At 43.7% G+C, this 19,680-nt stretch overlaps 1 protein-coding gene across 2 annotated transcripts in view; it reads right to left on the bottom strand.

Moving 5' to 3' along the window:
• Nucleotides 1-273: 273 nt before the first annotated feature.
• Nucleotides 274-19,680, bottom strand: part of Smim14 (small integral membrane protein 14) — a 46,715-nt gene continuing 27,308 nt past the window's right edge. For both annotated transcript variants that reach the window (XM_028765218.1, XM_028765219.1), the window contains exons 3-5: nucleotides 11,026-11,074; nucleotides 4,000-4,142; nucleotides 274-1,536 (exon numbers count right to left, since the gene is read on the bottom strand). In XM_028765218.1, coding sequence (XP_028621051.1) covers nucleotides 1,504-1,536; nucleotides 4,000-4,142; nucleotides 11,026-11,074 — 225 coding nt within the window. In that variant the 3' untranslated portion in view covers nucleotides 274-1,503. The remainder of the gene's footprint in view (nucleotides 1,537-3,999; nucleotides 4,143-11,025; nucleotides 11,075-19,680) is intronic.

The following is a 19,680-nucleotide window of genomic DNA, read 5'->3' on the forward strand; positions in this document are numbered from 1 at the left end:
TCCCTTACCCTGTTTTATTCATTTGTTCAGAATTTAACTTACCTGGTTAAGTCACTCCTTATAAACACGAGTAGCTAAGAGGTGGTTATATTATTGTAACACTTATAAGTGTTGAGCACAAAGCCAAGTGTGCCAGGAAGAGCACAAGTAGCCAGGAGTACCACACAGGACAAAGAGATGCCCTTAACAGTGCGAATGGCCCAGATCTCGATAACCATAGGTTGGGGGAAATAGGCAAAATGTCACACAATTGGATCACAGGGCAGTCAGTGATGCAGTGTGGTAGACGTTTATTTAGTTCACACAAACGGCGTCTCAGCTCTGTACACTGGCAGCCTAGACTGTCCGAGGAGTCTTGATAACAAAATATGTTCTGGCCCCGACAAGTCCCCTGCAGTGATTCCTCGGAGGGAAGAGTCCAGGCCATCCGGGCCTGTTTAATGCAGTCTGTAGTCACTGCTTTTGAGCCCTGACTGGCTAAACACATTTTGAAATCTCAGTTACCAATGTTCCTTCCAGCTTGGATGCATCGGCGTCCCACTATGAAACAGAATTGAGCTGAGAGGTGACAAAAATATTCTCGTTTGTCATTTTCCTCCTTTCCCTTGGAATAAACTGAGACCTCAGATTAAAGGCTTTTCTCCTCATCAGTCAGAAGGGCAGCAAAAGACTCATTTTTTTAAATTAAAAAAAAAAGGTATGAAATTAAGCCACGGGTATGAAACTGTCAGCCCCACATACAGATGATTTCATTTTACCAGTGTTAGAATGGAAGAGAAGCTTGCTGCAGAGACACTCACTTCAAAACAAGTATCATGAGCCGAGTAAGGCTAGCATACAGTGGCTTTCAATGACACACAACGGATTGTAAACCAACCACTATATTAATCAATCATGTTTATTTAAAGTATTCTTAACATCAGAAAATTTTAATGGAAATTAAAAAAAAATTAGTAAATAACCCATTTGCTTTCCCTATTCTAGCCATGTGAGCCAGCTGGAGGTTGTAAGGAGATGCTCGAAAGTGTCACTGTCCCAAGGATACAGAAAACTGCCACCCACGGATAAACTGCCACAGTAAAGTAACTACAGCATGGCTCTGTCACTCATACCAGACAACCCCAAATAAATACCTTATGAAAAGAATTAAAATCTATCAAAACCACTTAAAATAGTTAAATGCAGAAATCTCCATTTTCCCTCAGCTGGGCCGGAAGCCACCACAGACGGTCAGGGTTCCAGGGAGGACGAGTGGAATGTTTAAGCTTAGGCTAACCAACAAAGTCCTCGACTTTTCAATAGAATCATTTACTCAGGTATACTGTAAATAAAGACTGTGGCAACACAGGAAGCAAAAGGCAGTTGGCAAGTGAAATTTCTAGAAGCTCATGAAAACAATACCATCCAAACTGCAGATGGAAAAGGAGACAGTTAGTGCCTGGTCATCTTCAGTCGTTCGGTCGTGCAGGGTGTTAAACAATCGCTGCTTCCCACGCCAGGACGTTAGTCCACTGGAGGGGCTGGCGGGTCCTGTCCCTGGCATTAAAAAAAAAAACAATGGGTTAAGTGACTTTAACACATTCCATGAGTCACGAAGGGGCATCGCACCTGTCCCCACCTGAGTCGCACTTGCTGTCTTCGAGGTTTTACATGGGAAATACTGTGGTTTGGCAGGGTTTGCTCCTTGCCTGTGGTATGGAAGGGAAGCTGCAACAGTACCAGGATTATCCCAGCCTCCTGGAGGTAGTATCAAGCTTTCTGGGAATGTGATTGGCTTAGTGCAGCACACTCACAAGTAGAGACTTCTGTCTCACTGTGGAACGTCTATTAGAATGTAACTCCAGTGCTGTGGCAACCTTCCTACCGCTGTAAGGGAAGCCCGCTTACAACGCAGCCTGGAGTAAGAGGAAAGAAACTGGCTATGCATGCATGCTTGTATGTATATATGTATTTAGAACGGGTATGTATGTATGTATGTATGCACGTATGTGTGTATTTAGACTGGGTCTCATGTATCTCAGAGGTTGTGCACACTGGTCAAGTATTCTACCAACTGAGCTGTATCTCCTCAGCCCAGAAACTTGGTTTATGATAGCACTGTTAATTTTTTTTTTCTTTTTCGAGACATTGGGGATTTGCTAGGTAGTCTATGTTCTGGGGTCACAGTTGTGTACAAGCACAGTCTGCTTCATGCTGTTAAACTTTCTCAGCACTGAACCTGACTGAAGTTTTGCTGTGTAAACCAATAAATCCATTTAATCACCTTTAAACTGTTTTTTTTGTTTTTGTTTGTTTGTTTGTTTGTTTGTTTTTTGTTTTTGTTTTTTTTTTGCAACTTGCAACAGCCAGCACCTGAGCTAAGAGAAGAGATGAAAGCCATGCCAAACTATAGGGGCTGAGAAAGGAGGATCAAGAGTTGAGGTTAGCTTGAGCTACAAAATGAGTTCAAGGCTAGCTGGGCCATATAGTAAGACTTTATCTCAAAGAAAGGTGAGGAGGGAGGGAGGGAGGAGGGTTGCCAGGAAGGCTTTATTTACTTAGCCAGCATGCTCTGTAAGGTGGGCGGCCTTTCTACTGTGGTTTGGTTTTTTCTGTTCCTTGCTTAGGACACAGGGACCACTGTTCCTACGACCAATAAGGTCTGTCACTTGTGATGGCTTCTAAGTCAAGTTAAGTTGGATTTCTTTCTCTAAACATTGAAGAAATTGCTCCCTGACACAAAAACAATAAAGGTATACACAGAATGTAAGGCATGGGGAAAGGCTAAGAAAGACAGACTTTCCGTCTTCAAGTTTTTTATGCACAGTCCCCTTTCCAGGAAAAGCCTAAAGTACACTAAATCAGTCTTCCTTTTCTTCTAAGACAGATGAAGTCTCACTGTGTAGAGTAGGCTAGCCCTGAACTGAGAATATAAACCCTCATGTGCCAATAAAGCCATTCTTAGCTCGACCAGCACAGAACATGTCTGCACTCTCCTAAAAGCTCCATGGTATGGCCAGTTCTCACTGTATGCCTGCTTTCCTCTTAGATGAAGAATTGCTTACAAATTCTAACATTGACAAGGCTGAGCACTGGGAAGGCTGAATAACAGAATTCGTAGAGTAACATGAATCTAACATGTGTTCTAACACGTGGTCTCTTCATGAAGAAGAAAGGTGTTTTGAGACAGGGTTTCCCACAGGGAAGCAAGCTAGGCTCTAACTTGCTATGTAGCAAAGGGTGATCTTGAATTTTTGATGTCCTATCTCCACCTGCCTGGGGCTGGGATTACAGGTGTGTGCCACCATGCCCTGTTTATGAGGTGTTGAGGAGCCAAGTCAGGGCTTCATACATGTTAGGCAAGCAGTCTACAAAGTAAGCCACATCCCTGTTGATGGATGCCAGTCACAGGTGTAGCAACATTTCATGTAAAGCCAGACATAAAGGCTTTACTACACATATCACTACACAGTCCTAGCCTGGAAACATTTTTTCTTAATTATTTTTATTTTCTGTACATCTTTTGCCTACACATATGGCTGCGGGAGGGTGTCAGATTCTCCAGAACTGGAGCTACAGACCATTGTGAAATACCATATGGGTACTAGGAATTGAACCCAGGGTCTCTGGAAGAGCAGTCAGGGCTCTTAACCGCTGAGTCATCTCTCTAGCCCAACTTTTTTTTCTGGATGCTGTGTAATTTTATAAATACTCATCCCCTCCCTGAAACAAGATATCACTTTGTAGCACAAGGTGGCCTAGAACTTGTGGCACTCCTCCTGGCACACCCTCCCAAGTGCAGGGATTACACATAGGAGCCACATCTAGCTCTGGTTTTTGTTGTTGCTGTTGTTTTTGTTTTGTTTTTATGTTCATTTCCACAGAAGACAACTGGGAACTGAAAAATTTATGACTACACTGAAGGACTCAGTCCAAGAATTAAGTCTTCCTCTTGATAACTTCAGTATTTCAGCCAAAGCAACCCCCCAGCAGTCACAAAGGATCGATGGTAACTCTTACACTGTGAGGACTGGAGGGCTTCCCAGGAAGGCTGGAGCCCCTCAGGTTAGGAGGCCTCAGTAGGAAGAGGAGCATGGCGATCACCATCCAGGCCATCAGGATCACAGTGATGCTGATGCCACTGTCATTGGAGGGTCCTGGCACTGAGGACAAACAGAAAGTACATCTGTAGCAAAAGTGCATCCTGACTGTAACACTACAAGATATACCTAAAAACCGATTGCAATGTTTAAGAGCTAGCTTTAAAAGTCACATTAAGAAAACCACTGATAACTTAAGTAGAGATGTCAACTAATACATTTCAATTTCCCTCCTTCAAGTGGCAAAATCTACAAGGTAACTTCTGGTAGTCACAAACCAAACTGTAAAAAGACTGTGACTAGTCTAATAGTACTTTACAGTCTCATTTATTTTTTTATTACGTGTGTGTGTGTGTCTCTGTGTGGATATGAGCATGCGTATACGAGTGCCTGTGGAGGCCAAAGTTGGCTTCCCAGAGCTGTAGTAATAGGCAAACTGTGAGCCATCTGAAACGGGTGCTGGGACTGGAACTCTGGTCCTCTGCAAGAGTAAGTAGTATATGCCCTTAACCAGAGGCACTTGTCCAGCCCTGTACAGTAAGGTAATAATTTGTGTTAACAGAATCCTGAGAGCTTGGGAGCAGTTAGGGACACTTATCACTGTGATACTCCATGGCCTACACACATTCAACAGTTTTGCATTGATTTGCAAGGATCATGGACGGACTCAGGAAACCACAAATCTGAGATAGTAAGACTTACTATCTGCTGAGATAGTAAGTCTATGTCCAAATAATAAAAATCAAAACAAACAAAAAATCTAAACAAAACAAAAAACAAATGCTCAATTTTCAGAAACTAAAAATACAGACCAGATTTTTTTCTTTTAAAAAAACCCAGCAGTTTGTAAAAATGGCCTATCAATATGACAGCTAGTTTTGGGCTTTCTGCATCAGGGAAAGTAAAAGCTACCCAGACAGGATGCTGAAACTAAACTGATACACTGCAACAGGTTCCATGGGCCCAGGGCTCACTCCCAACCAGCCGTACTGAGGCCAACATGCTAGCAACTGAAACGCAGTCATTTTAAGTACTTAGCTGGTACAAGAGGAGGCAGATGGGAATGCAGTTTGGGTTCTAACCTCAGTCACTTTCTGAGCAACAGCTAACTCAATGGGGCAGGGGTCACCAAATTGTATGCTTTACCCGCACTGTTTCTTTCTCCTTTGGATGCTGGGTGCTGAACCCAGGACCCTGCCACTCTAGACAGGCAGTATACCACTGCACCACACCTAACCCCACCCACACCACACACCTCATTCCCATCGCTACTCTAAATGTTGTGAGGCTCTAACATTTTTATTACATTTACTCTTATTTCTGTGGAGTAACACATGTGAAGATCACAGGATAACTTTCAGGATCTGGTTCTTTCTTTTCACTGGGTGAGTTCCAGGGATTAACTCATAAGCCTGGGTGGGTAGTGCCTTTATTGGCTAAGCCATCTGACTTGAACTTTCCTTTTACACAGGGGCTATCCATTACCCTCAAGTCTCTGGGAAGCCCAGGCTCCTGATTTTCCTTCCCCTAACTCCCAGACAAGTATGTGTTGTCATACCCAAAAACACCAGAAACACAAACATCTCTGCTGACCCACCCAGTGACTCAGCATATCGAGCTCTGAGGACGCCAGCCTGACCTTTGCCAGGGTGACTGGGACTTGCTTCTCTAATCTTCACTTTCTCCAACATTATCTTTCCTAGTTACTTCATTCCTTCTCTCCAGCCAATGTCTCCCTTGCCTGGCTGCACAGCAGGAAAACCTGTGACCTACACCACAGATTCTGGGGCCCTGTGTCAGGCTATCTGATTCAGGAGCAGCACAGGGCTGTGGGCTAATATTCTTTTTAAGCCTTCCAAATGAGTATGATGTAACACCGACTCAATACGTCTCTGGCAGGGAGTACTGGAAGGAGTCTTTCCACAGCCCTCCTATCTTCCACCTCGCCCGGCACGACAACCAACCTCCCGTTTACTCTCTACCTCCCTCTCTGCTGTAACAATCCCATTGCTTCTGCTACTGTCCTGCCACCTCTTCAAAATATGGTAGCAGTTCTCAGTTGAAGGAATGGCTTGCTTAAGCCATTAACTTTCTAAGACCAGGAACTGTCTCATGGCTATCTGACCTTGGTGCCTTGGTTTCTTTATCTGTGAAAGTTAAACATTCCATCACCTCATAGGTGCAGTGGGTAAAGGACGGGCAGGACATGGAAAGCAGAACGACACACTACCCAGAGCAGCACGTGGCAAACAGCGAAGGGCAGGAGAAGGCAGGCAGCAAAATCCCTCCACTTCAAAGTCTAAATAGACACGATTTTCCTGACCTTCAAGGCCTACGAGAAACTCTCCCCACCCCTCTCTCTCTGTGACTGTTGGTAATCTAACCCATCCATGGCTTCCAGCAGGTTGGGTAAGCCCTCTACCACTGAAACCCCATACCCATATTTATTTGTGGGATGTAGAAGGGAAATGTGCCATGGCACCCTCTGGGGAAATAAAAAGATAATTTGTGAGAGTCGGCCATCAGTTTTAAGGCTTCTTTACTCCAATGTTAATCACACAGTTGGTCTCAGGACCACAGGTGCCACATGAGGTCTGCTGCAGGTGAGTCTGCTGTATGTGAGTCCTGGGGAGCACGGGTGCACGTGAGGTCTGCTGGAGGTGAGTCTGCTGTATGTGAGTCCTGGGGAGCACGGGTGCACGTGAGGTCTGCTGGAGGTGAGTCTGAGCTAAGAGAGAAATGCCTGCGGAGGTCATGGAGAGGTGTGTGACAGTAACATTTAAAAGAAAATTTAAAGATATGTGTGTGTGTGTGTGTGTGTGTGTGTGTGTACATGCCAGAAGACAGAAGAGGGCATCAAGTGCCCTGGAGCTAGAGCTGAAGATGCCTGTGAGCAGCCTGACACGGGAACTGGAAACTGAACTCGGGTCCTCTGCAAGAAAAGCAAGCATTGCTAACTGCTGAGCCAGCTCTCTAGCCCTACACCAAAGCGTTTAACTGAGGGAACGTCATAATCTAGTCTGATTTTTTATTTAAAAATTACTTATTTATTTATTTATTTATTTTGTGTATGTGTGTGTGTAAGCATACACGCCACAGCACACATGTTGAGGTCTGAGGACAACTTGAGAAAGTTAGTTCTCTTCTTCTATAGTGTGTGGTGGCGGGAGTCCCAGGGAACTGAACTCAGATCATCAAACTTGCAGCTTTATCTACCGGGCCATCCTGCTGGTCCCTGACTGTAGTGAGATCTCGTGTATCCAGGCTGATCTCAAATACGCTGCTATGTAGCCATGGCTGGCTTGAACTCTGTCTCTGTTTCTAGAATGCTGAGACGGCAGGCCTATGCTGCTTACTCCTGGTTTGCTGAATTTTAGAAAATAATTATGGTGCTATTCTAGGAAAGTAAATTGGTATACAAGACCTAGTATGACTCCACAAGCAGAGGTACAACAGCAGGTGAAGAGGGCATAATTAAAGCAGCAGGAGGAGGAGGAGGAAGAAGAAGAGGAGGAAGAGGAAGAAGAGGAAGAAGAGGAAGTGGAGGTCACAGAATGCTGCTGAGACATTAAACATGCAGACTAAAGAGGATTTGAGGAGGTCAGACACAGTGTGCGAGGTGGAAGGACATAAGGCTCTCGGCCAGCCTGAACTAGATAGTGAGTCTGAAGCCAGCCTAGGCACACAGTGAGACCACAGAGACAGGCTAAAGTGCAGTCCAGTGTGGAACATTTGCCTAGTGTGCATGAGAGCTTGGGTTTGATCTGCAGCACCATAAGAAAGAAACAATAGTCTTTTAAAAATATTCTACAAAGCTCTAAAACTGTTCTTCATGTTCAAACAAACCTCTGAACGGTCTTTAAAAGTGGTTCTATGAAAAGCCTAGCAATGTCTTCAGAAGGCTGCCTCCTGTAATGAGAAAACCATGTGCAATGGTAACTATAAAGACAGGGGCCAGCGAAAGGCGCTAAAGCATGGCAGGGTTTAGATCTAGACTGGGAAAACTGCCAGCAGAAATAGGGAGGGAAGGAGGGCGACCACTGCCCTGACGCTGGCAATCTAGAAGGTAGAAGGGTCTGCCTCCAAGTATGGGGAGCTTAGAACCAAGACTGACATAAGATGCCCAAGTAAACAGTCTCTAGATACATAGTTGCTAGACACAGGACAACAGAAGATGATACCACCGAGAAAGCAAAACATAATTAAGAGTGAAGCCAGCAGGACAAGACTTCTCAGCTGAAGGCACCGCCTCCAAGTCTGAAGATCTGAGTTTGGCTCCCAACACCCCCACAATATAACCAATATTTTTTTTTTTATAGCAAGTGTAGAGAGAGGGGGAGCTGTGAGCAATCTCAGTCAGGAGCCAATGGGATGTGTTTACTGCTGACTACTACAACTGGAGTAAAGTTCAGAAGCCGGTGAGATTTGGAGATCAGAGAGACTCAGTCACAGAAGTAGCTAGTCACAGCCAGAGCATAGGCCTCATGGGTCAGAACAAGGACCTTCTATTATGCTTCAAACAGAAAACCCCTGAAAAGTTCTAGGTGAAAAGAAGCCAAAAGCAAACTCTTGTTCAAGCCAGCTGTGTTATGAAAAACAAAGCAACAGGAAGATAAACTGGGAGAGAGTTAAGAACATATAAGGCTGGGCATGGTGACACTCGCCTTTGATCTCACCACTTGGGAGGCTGAGGCAGGCAGATCTCTGTGAATCTGGGGTCAGCCTGTTGTACACAGTGAGTTCTAGACCAGCCAAGGCTACATCGAAGGCCCTGTCTCAAACAAACAAACAAACAAACAGAACCTATTATAATAGCCTAGATATGAGATGGTGAACAGGGAGGGGACAGAGCGGGGGACTATTAAGTACAGTTTTGGTTACATCCTGAAGGTAGATGTAACAGACCTGGAAGCCAAGGGTCACTTTCAGAACAGTCACCACAAACTTACAGTAAAGACAAAAGAAGAAAAGCAGCCATGACAGAGCGACTAGGGGCGCAATTCTGAAGATGATGGCTTTGGGATTGCCTATGAAACACCACAGAGGACATATCCATAAGACAGTCACCAGCACACACCTAGTGAGTCATGAGACGTGAGAACATCATCAAGGGAGTGTAGGGAAGGAACAGCTCCAGGGAATGAGCTCGCAAGGTGGGGAAATAAAGAAAACAGAGTAGTTGAAGACAGTAATTAGAAAGTTAGAACTGGAGAGGAAATACGGCTAGAGGGGGAGTCGGAGAGCTGGAAAACTGCAAGACTGAATGGTTACAGGTTCTGAGTAATAAGCAAAGGCTTTGTCTAGAAACAGGAAAAGATAGGGAACTATGTCAAGGGTTGTGCTGGGTAGGGAGCTCCAGCAACTAGTGTTTGTCATGTGAACATGAGGCCCTGAGTTCAATCAAAACCCGCATGAAAAAGGAGGGTATGGGGCATACCTGCAATCCCAGTGCTGGAGAAAGAAAGCCAGGGAATCCCTCCCTGGAGCTCCCTGGCCGACCAAGCAGCAGAGCTGACTCGGTGAGCCCTAGATCCCATTGAGACCCTGTCTAAAAACAAAGGTGGAAGGCTTATGAAGAGGGACATCTGCGGTGGTGTACACATGGCACGTGCACCAGCACCAAGGTGCTCCTGCACACATGAACACATATCACAAAATAATAAATACAGCGGTATATACTGATACACAACTTAATCTATCACTCGAGAGGCAGAGGACAGATGTCTGTGAGTTAAAAGCCATCCTGGTTTATGTAATGGACTCCAGGCTAGTCAAGGCTATAGAAAAAGACACTGTCTCAAGATAAATAAGTAATAAAACAAACAAATAAATAAATAAATAAATATGTCAAAAGTTAAGTTTTGATAAAAATAAATAAATAATAGAAAGTGGCAGAGAATTATCAAAGATAAAAACCACTGGTGCCTTTAGCAATCACATGAGCAGATCAAAACTTAGAATCTAAAGACCCAACTATATTCACTGACTAACGTCAAAGCTCAAACAGAGTCTACAAGACTCTATTTCTCTACCATTTATACTTTAGGCATATGTTTTCACTGTTTTATACATCTCCAGAAGCTGATTCTATGAATAACTGAGTAAATGATTTTTTGGAGACAAGGGCTCCTAGTAGAGTCTCAGTATGACTGGCTGGCCTCTGACTCACTGAGCAGCAGAGACTGACCCTGCACTGCTGACCCTGTGCCCTTTGCCTCCTCGGTGCTGGGATTATAGGTATGTAGAGGTTTGTATACATGGATATGTATCTCCAGCAGGCCTCGTTTATTTGGTGCTGGAGGTCAAATCTGGGACTTCATATATGCTAAAGTAGCAGAATTGAGAGGACCTGCCTAAACACACACACACACAAAGTGAAAGAAAGGGAGAGAGCACACACACACTTACATCTGATGCTAAATATAAACAACTGACCTATTAAAAAATGTAATTTTGGGCTGGAAATGTAGGGCAGACACGGAGTACTTGTCCAGTATGAGCAAGACCCAAGGTTAGAAAGCCAGTATTACTCGCTAAGTGAAGACAACGTAATCCAGCAATCAAAGCCTTCTGATGTGTGCAGGAGGCCTAAATGGCTGAAATATGCTTTTCAATTAAAAAAAAAAAAAACAACTTTTTTGAGCTGGAAGCAATTTAGAAATAGCAAATTGAAGGTAAACTCCCATGAACAGGTTTTCCTGTCTAATGATGAAATATAAATTCTTTACTGAAGACAGATCTACAGTAGAAAACTGTACATTTAAGGAGAGTCACTTACCTTAAAATAAACTAATCAGGCATGATGATACATGCTTAACATCCTAGCCTAGCACCTTGGGAGGTAGAGGTTGTACAATCAGAGGTTCAAGGCCAGTCTGGGCTATGTGAAATGTTCTTGCCTGTGTCATGCCCCAGGCCCACCCTCCTGCTGCCCGATGCTACTTACACTCCCGAAGGCATTCTGTGTCGGTGCAGTAGGACTGGGACTGCCGGAGCTGCAGTAACAGAAAGGAGGGTTAGCTGCTGAGCCGCCAACCTGGCAGGGGCAATCAGACTCGGGGTGGGGGGCATGTGGTGGATAGGTACATAGGTGGACGGACAGAATGCAGCATTGGAGCTAGCTCAGCATGCATGCAGCCCTGCATGTAATTCCTAGCACCACATAATAAACAAGCAAATCATCATTTTAAAGTTTAGACGTTTAGACATATTTATCTTATTTTATGTGAATATTTTGCCTCCATGTTTGTTTATGTACCACACACATCCCTGGTACCCAACAGAGGTCAGAACTGGGCATTGGATCCCTGAGATATAGAGTTACTAAGCTACTATGTGTGTACTAGGAATTGAACCCAGGTCTGGTCCACTGGAAGGGCAGCCAGTGCTCTTAACCTGCTGAGCCATCTCTCTAGGCCCTTTATTTTTTTGTGACGGGTTCTCAGGTAGGCCACGTTAGCCTCAAACTCACTCATAGCAGATGACCATAAACTCCAATCCCCCTTGTCTCTACCTCCCCAAGGCTGGGAGTGAAGAGCAGTAACTTCTCAGTTTGGTCTCACTATGAATGACACGTGCTTACACACTCAGTAACCCACCCCCTGCAACTGTTTGCACAGCAACCTTCAACTGCTGAGCGTGGGCGCCACAGTACGACAGGCAGCGCCTTAAAGTCAGGGTAGGCAGCATTCTAGTGTTTAAAGACTGGACAGGTTACCTGACACCTCCGAGCTTCAGTTCTTTTCACTTACTAACATGGGGACAAGAAAACTACCTACTTATCAGGAATTAGCACAGATAACACAAGTGAAACGCAGTAACAGCCCAATAACACTATAATCAATCACCGTGTTCTACACGACGGATGATCTCATCTGAGCAACGGTGCAATAACCAACAGACTGTTCAATAAGTTACCCTCTAAGATGATCAGTTTTGCTGAGTCATGTTAACTAATGTAAGATTATGCTGTATATCTTTTTTGTTCACTTGTTTTTCCAAGACAGTGTTTCTCTGTGTAGCCCTGGCTGTCCTGGAACTCACTCTGTAGACCAGGCTGGCCTTGAACTCAGAAATCCACCTGCCTCTGCCTCCCAAGTGCTGGGATTAAAGCCTGTGCCACCACCGCCCGGCCTATTAAATCTTTTAGAATAAGGTGAAGGGAATGAAGACAACATTCAGTGTCAAAAGGCAGCTCCAGATCTCTGTGAACGCATACACACACACACACAGACACACACACATGAAAACATATACACAGCTCAAACATAGACCTAAAAAACTTAAAATAAATTGAGAGCAGTAGGGGATAGAGTTTCTTTGTGTAGTCTGGACTATCCTTAAACTCATTCTGTAGACCAGGCTGACCTCAAACTCAAGAGACTAGCCAGCAGCTTCCTGCCAAGTGCCAATATTAAAAAAGTGTACCAGTATTGTCTGGCAATTTAAAATCAATTTTATTTTATTTATTTTCTTTCTTTCTCCCTCCCTCCCTCCCTCCTTACCTCCCTGCCTGCCTCCCTCCCTTCCTCCCTTCTTTCCTTCTCTTTTCTTTTTCCTGAGACTGATTCTCAATATGTAGCCCTGGCTGGCCTAGAAACTGCCATGTAGACCAGGCTGGTGTCAAACTCAAAGAGACCCACTTGCCTCCTAAATAAAGGGATTAAAGGTGTGCATACAGCTCCATGGCCCAACTTCACAGACATCTTTAAAAAGAGAACTATACACATTCCATTTCTTTAGGTTACAAGAGAGAAAAAGCAAAACAAAAAAGAATTCAAGTTTACACATCTAAATTCATGTGTCCTTCCAGAACTCTCATCACTAAGGGAAGAAACTCTATACCAAGAGGCCACAGGAGAAAGTAGGTAAAAAGTGGGGAGATAGACCAGAAAAAGGAGCTGGAGAGATGGCTCAGTGGTTAAGAACACTGACTGATCTTCCAGAGGTCCTGAGTTCAATTCCCAGCAACCACATGGTGGCTCACAACCACCTGTAATGAGATCCGATGCCTTCTGGTGTTTCTGAAGACAGTGACAGTGTACTCATATACATACAATGGTGTTGTCATCTTTCCATTTGTGCAGTAAATAAAACTACCTGTGACATAACAAGCATGTATTTCAGTAGAGATGGACTCACAGTGCATCTATTCTCATCCACCTTGTTTTAGGAAACATTTCACAAGCTAGGTAGTGTGGCTCACACCTTTAGGCCCAGCACTGGGGCCAGCCTGTTCTACACAGCAAGTTCTAGGCTTGCCAGGGCCACGTAGCAAAACCCTGTCTTAAAAAAGAAAGACAGACAGATAGAAAGGATTTAATAAGTGAAGCCTAAAGGATTACACTGGGAAAGAGAAAGGACACAGTGCATTGAGAGGACTGGTATGGTGTATGAAGGTGCGCACGCTTGCTTGCCCATGCCTGCAAAACTGGGGACTGAAGGATAACACTGGCTGTCTCTACTGTTCTCCAATTCAGTTTTTGAGACAAAGTCTCTCACTAAACCTAGACCTTTTTGACAAGGTTAGCCCACAGTGATGCTTCAAGGCCTGTTTCTCTCTCTGTCTCCACAGCACAGCTTAGGGAGGAACTGGCAGACATGGTCCAGCATGCATGATCTCATTTGTGTACCTGGGATCTGAAACCAGGTCCTTGTGCTTTCGTAACTCACTGAGCCATCTTAAAAAATGTTTCTAAAACCACCACACACACAAGTTTTTAAACATCCCCAAAGCAAATGGAAACATATATATAACACCCAAAGTGCAAATGAATTACAAATATTCAATACTCACACATCTAGGAGATATGGGAGGGAGAAAAAGAGAGGGATCTTAAATTCATGTAACCCAATAATATAATTAAATCATGAGCACCCTAATCTGGGTATTATTTGTATTGCAGTCACAAAGAGCTCTGAACTTAAACACTCTAGGTTTATAACAGAAGTTGCTTGCTTTATATCCAACAGTCCAACACTGTAGGTAGATAATAAAATGAATGAACAAGTTTGTGTTCTTTATACTAAAACTTAGATATGGAATGAAAATGCAGTAATCTGAATTAATGTTTATGTCCATAAAAGGGGGCCACCTAAGGTTTTTATATTTGTAACTTTTTTATTTATGCTAAGAACAAATCTCATCAATTTAGAAATCAAAGGTAACACAGCTTTATTATAATTGTTGAAAATTGTGATGGAGAGATGCCCCAGTAGTTAAGAATACTTCCTGCTCTTCCAGAGAACCAGAGTTGAAACCCCACACCCATGTCACACAGCTCACAACCATCCAACTCCAGCTTCATAGGACCCAACATCTGCTTCTGGAGACTGTGAGAACTGAGCTCACATACACAGACACAGACTCACACATATGCACATACATAAAAGAAAATTTTTCTGCTGTTGTGTGTGGGGGTTGTTTTGTTTCTAGACAGGGTCACTCTTCATAACCGTGCCTGTATTGGAACTCAGAGATTCACCTGCATCTGCCTCCTGAGTGCTGGGATTAAAGGCGTGTACCACCACCGCCACCACCCAGTAGAGTAAATGCTCTTAACTACCAAGCCATTTCTCTAGATCACTTCTGAAGTCATCCAGAAAACATCTGCCTTTGCCATTTCCCCGAAATGTTTCCCTAATTTAAAAAAAAATAGCGCCAGGCATTGGTGGCACACACCTTTAATCCCAGCACATGGGAGGCAGAGGCAGGCAGATTTCTGAGTGAGTTCTACAGAGTGAGTTCCAGGACAGCCAAGACTATACAGAGAAACCCTGTCGTGAAAAACAAAACAAAAAAAAACAAAAAAAAAAAGAATTTAATTGTATGTGTATGAGTGTTTTGCTGCATGTATGTATGTTCACCATGTGCGTGCCTGGTGCCCTTGGAGGTCAGAAAGGGATGTCAAAGCCCTTAGAACGAAGTTACAGATGGATGTGCTGGAATCGAGCTCTCATCCTGTGTAAGAGCAGCCAGTGCTCTCAACCACTGAGAATCTCTCCAGCCCCTACAGTTCCCCCTAATCTCTACTCCAGTAGTTTTCAATACATTTTAGGATTTACACTAATCCCAGTACTCAGGAGTTTGAGGCTAGCCTGGCCCATAGAGCAAGTTTCAGAACAGTCAGAGCTACACAAAGAAGTCCTGTCTCAAAAAAACCAAAATTAACCAACCAACCAAAACCTCAAAAAAATTAATAATAAAATAAATAAATAAACATACAGACAAATAAATTTGGTTTTTGTTTTGATGGTGAGATAAATGCCTAATTTTGATCTTCTACATATGAAGATCAGTTCTTCCATAAGAAGTTATAAAAGGGTTTGTAATTTTTTTAAACTTGTGTGTATCATTTGCATGTGGGTGGTGCCCGTGGAGGCCACAAAGGGATGCTGGTCACCCTAGAGCTCAGTTACCGATGGCTGTGGGCGCCTCTGTGGTGCTGGGGCAGTGGTTCTCTAAGAGCAGCACGTGCTCTGCTCTCACTGCTGAGCCATCTCCTCAGCGAGCCTTAATATACACTAGCTTTTATCACCTCTGCTGATAACCAGTTAACAGAAGAGTCCGAGTTCAAGTTGTGCTCCCTGGTCTATGTGTCCGCTTGTGTTGCTTTGACTACAATGGTTCTCTAGCATGCTTTCAAACTGGTGTTACGCCTGCAACTATTGTCTTTGCCACCTTGGGTCTTTTGTGCTTCCACATAGAGCTTTACATGTTCTTCTAGTTTTACCAGGTTATTGACGTTACCCACTATTATACTGCGGCTCGAATCTCCCTTTTTTCTACAAGTGCTTGCTTCATAAAACTAGGTGTTCCAACTCAGTGCATACAAATTCATCATTTTGACAAACTGTCCTATAATCAATGTGTAATAACCTCCTTTCTGTGACATATTTTGTCTATAAGTCAGTTTATAGTTAATCTACTCCTGCTTGCTTTTGGATGCCATTTGCTTGGTATATCATTCTTTACTCTTCTACTCTGTCCTCACAGGTGAGCTGAGTTTCTTACGGCAGGATTCTGTTGAGTATTGTCTTCAATCAGGCAGTCTACAGTGAGTTTACTTTTTACAATACATGTATGTGTACTGATGTCTGTGTACCAGTGTGTGCATGTGAATGCAGGTGCCTGAAGAGATCAGAAAAGGGAGTTGGAACCACTGTAGCTAGAGTTACAGGTGGTCATGATTGCCTCACAACCTGAGAAATGAACAATAAGTGCACAGTCCTCTGGAAGAACAATAACTACACAGTCACCGAGTCTCGTCTCCAGCCCATGTCTATGTTTTATTTATAAAATTATGACTGTAGTCCCTAAGCTGAAAACTTCAAAATCAGTCAAAGCAGTATCAGGCCCCTCCTTCCTGCCCCGGCCTAAGATGCCCCCACAGTAGCTGTCAAAAATGGCGCTGATAGCACCTTGATACAGCTCAGCCTGCAGCCATCACAGGAGCTGTCCCACAGGAGCTGTCCAAGGTGGCTCATCTCCTTCCCTGCCTCAGCCTACTGCTCTCATAAAATGCCACTGAAGGCGCTGTCTCTCAGGAGCTGTCCACAGTGGCAGCATCTCCTTTCTAGCCTCCCTAGGCACCTCCACAGATAGCTGAAGCCAAAGATACCTGAAGGACTTCCCATCTTAACCCATGGGCCCAATGCAGGGAAAGGTGGTGACAAAAAGCCATCAATGCCTGAGTAGGAAAAACCCACCAATCACTGAACATGGAAACACACAAATCCCTGAGCTCCCCAAGCTCATGACTTGAAACCATACCAATCCTCACTCTGGAAATCTCTGCCCCTAAGAAATCCTATATAAGCCCTGCCCTTTGTCCAGTTCCCTGCTGTCCACTCCTGGGAGCAGAGGACAGTCATCCCTGGATTCATCCCTCCATACCCTGGACCTCCAATAAATCTCTCTCCTGAGATTTGTTGCCTGGTAGGACTCATCAGAAGAAGCCAGGAAGCAATGAAAAGGGAAGTGGAATGGCTGAGGCTCCTGAGCGCCTCAGCTTAGCTGGGATACCCTCCCCTGGGAGCTGCAATGCCTCTGAGGAGGGTTTCACTCAGGGCTGTGTGGCTCCTGAGCTCCTGTGTCTCGGGATGTCCTTCCATTGGGATATCTTCTCTCAGAGCTGTATGGTTCCTGGATTTGAGTCCCAGGATACCCTTCCATCCAAGCAGAAACACAGTAACTATGCACAGTCAGAGTTTCTGGTGGAAGCAATGTATTTGATCCTGTCATTTTGTTGATTTTCTTCTGGTAGTTTTGAATATATTTTGCTCATTTACCTTGTAAAAGTGATGGCTTAGTGTACTGATATCTTGATATCTTGATTCTTTCCTACTTCTCATTAGCACACTGTCTTCTGCTAGCATTACTCCCATGTTTGAGTGACAGCGTTTATCACAGTCTCCCTCTTCTGGACTGCAAGCTTTCCTTAAGCATTTTTTGTAATTCTGGTCTAGTGGTCATGAATTCCCTTATTCTACCCTTACCGTAGACAGTCAAACTTCTTCATCTGTTCTGAGTACCCTGGATAGTTTTCTGTTAACCTGACACAAACCTAGACACATCTGGGAAGAGAATCTCAGCTGAGAAAATGCCTCCATGTGGACAGTGCCATCCCTGAATTCTACAAGAAGGCAGGCTGAGAGAGCCATAGAAAACAAGTGAGGAATAAGAACCCCTCCATGGCCTCTGCTTCAGATCCTGTCTACAGGTTCCTTCCCTGATTTCTCTTAATGATTGACTACAAACTGTAAACCAAAATGAACGCTTTCTTCCCCAAGTTGCCTTTGGGCATGGTGTTTTATTATAGCAATAGGAACCCTAAAGAAGACACTAGGTATGAATAATCTTGTTTGATATTTTCTTTTAGAGCAGTGGTTCTCAACCTTCCTAATGCTGCAGTCCTTTAATTCAGTTCCTCATGTTCTGGTGACACCCAACCATAAAATTATTCCATTGCTACTTCATAACCACAATTTTGCTGTATTCAATTGTAGTGTATATATGTGTATATATGTGGGTATATGATATGTGACCCCCCTCCCCTGGGAGTTAAGACCCACAGGTTGAGACCTGCTGTTTTAGAAACTGCCTTCCTGGCATTTAGGATTTCTCCTGGAAAAAAAATATGTTAATCTAATAGCTTTGCCTTGTTATTTGTCACTTCTGTCTCACAAGTTCTAACTTTCTATGCTTTTGACAATTTATGATATATCATAGAGAAGAACTTCTTTTATATAGACAAGGTCTCACTCTGAAGCCCTAGATGGCCTGGAACTTGCTGTGCAGACCAGGCTGGTCTCAAACTCACAGAGATCCACCTGCTTCTGCCTGAGATTAATTACCTGCACCATCAGACACGGCTAAGAAGTACATTTAAGGTCATGCTTATTCCAAGTTTCCTAAATGTTTCTTGTACCTGCATGATTGTATGGTTTCCCAAGACTTGGGAAATTTTCTGGTGTTTGTTTGTGTAGTATATTTTCTGTACCTTCAACCCAAGGCTCTCTACACAGGTACCCCAATGAGCCAAATACATGATCTTCTGAAGACTTCCCAAACCATTCACATTTTTTTTTCCCCCGAGACAGGGTTTCTCTGTGTAGCCCTGGCTGTCCTAGAACTCACTCTGTAGACCAGGCTGGCCTCGAACTCAGAAATCCACCTGCCTCTGCCTCCCAAGTGCTGGGATTAAAGGTGTGCACCACCGCCCGGCTCACATTTTCTCTTTATTTGTTCTTTTTCTTCATTTATGTCTGGCACTAACGTCTCTAAAGTCTTGTCTTTCAACATGTGTTACTTCCTTCATCTGATCAAGTTTGTTGATGAAGCTGTCAATTTCATCTTGCCATCTGACTTCATGAGCCGTTCATTCCCATGGTTTCTGTTATGGTCTCTACCACTCCCCCCACTTCACTGTGTATGCAGACAAGGATCTGTCTGAACTTGAACTGTTTACATTCTTTTCAATGCAGCGAACCACTTACTTATATGCACTGGCTCTTTTAAAAGCATCACCCTGGATTCTCTGCTCTACCAGGTGCCATCTTTGATGTTTCTGGAATCAGTTATACATGGTGTATATTTTTCCTTACGTTTCCATCTTGGGAAATATCTGCTCTATGGACACATCTTACATTTTATCTTGACCCTGTGTGGTAAGGTACCAGTCTGAGGCTTGACATGAGGTTTTCTTCCCTCATGGCATATCTGCATAGCTGCCCACTTTTACCACATCCTCCTCACATACCCTGAGCTAAACTTAGAAACTAGAAGCATGGTAGAGGGTCACGTGCACACAACCAAGCAGGGGAAGAAAGGGTCAGACATGCCCTAGTGTTAATTACTTCTAAAATGTGGCCAAGTTGGAACAAAAAAAAAGAAAAAAACATTATACTAAATTAAAACATAGTTTTTAAAAGAGGGATAGTAGTTTTTAATTAAAAATGGATTCCCTGTTTCATCACAGTTAAATTGTAAAACTAGTTTTTGTTATTAATAACAAAGTTTTTTTAAATAACTTATTGTTGGGTTAAATTGAAAGCTTAAGGGCTTTAAGGCTTAAATCTAAGGGGCTGGAGTGATGACTCA

Source organism: Grammomys surdaster, unplaced genomic scaffold (assembly GCF_004785775.1).
Source record: "Grammomys surdaster isolate TR1022 unplaced genomic scaffold, NIH_TR_1.0 150, whole genome shotgun sequence".
In the NCBI taxonomy this organism is placed as follows: domain Eukaryota; kingdom Metazoa; phylum Chordata; class Mammalia; order Rodentia; family Muridae; genus Grammomys; species Grammomys surdaster.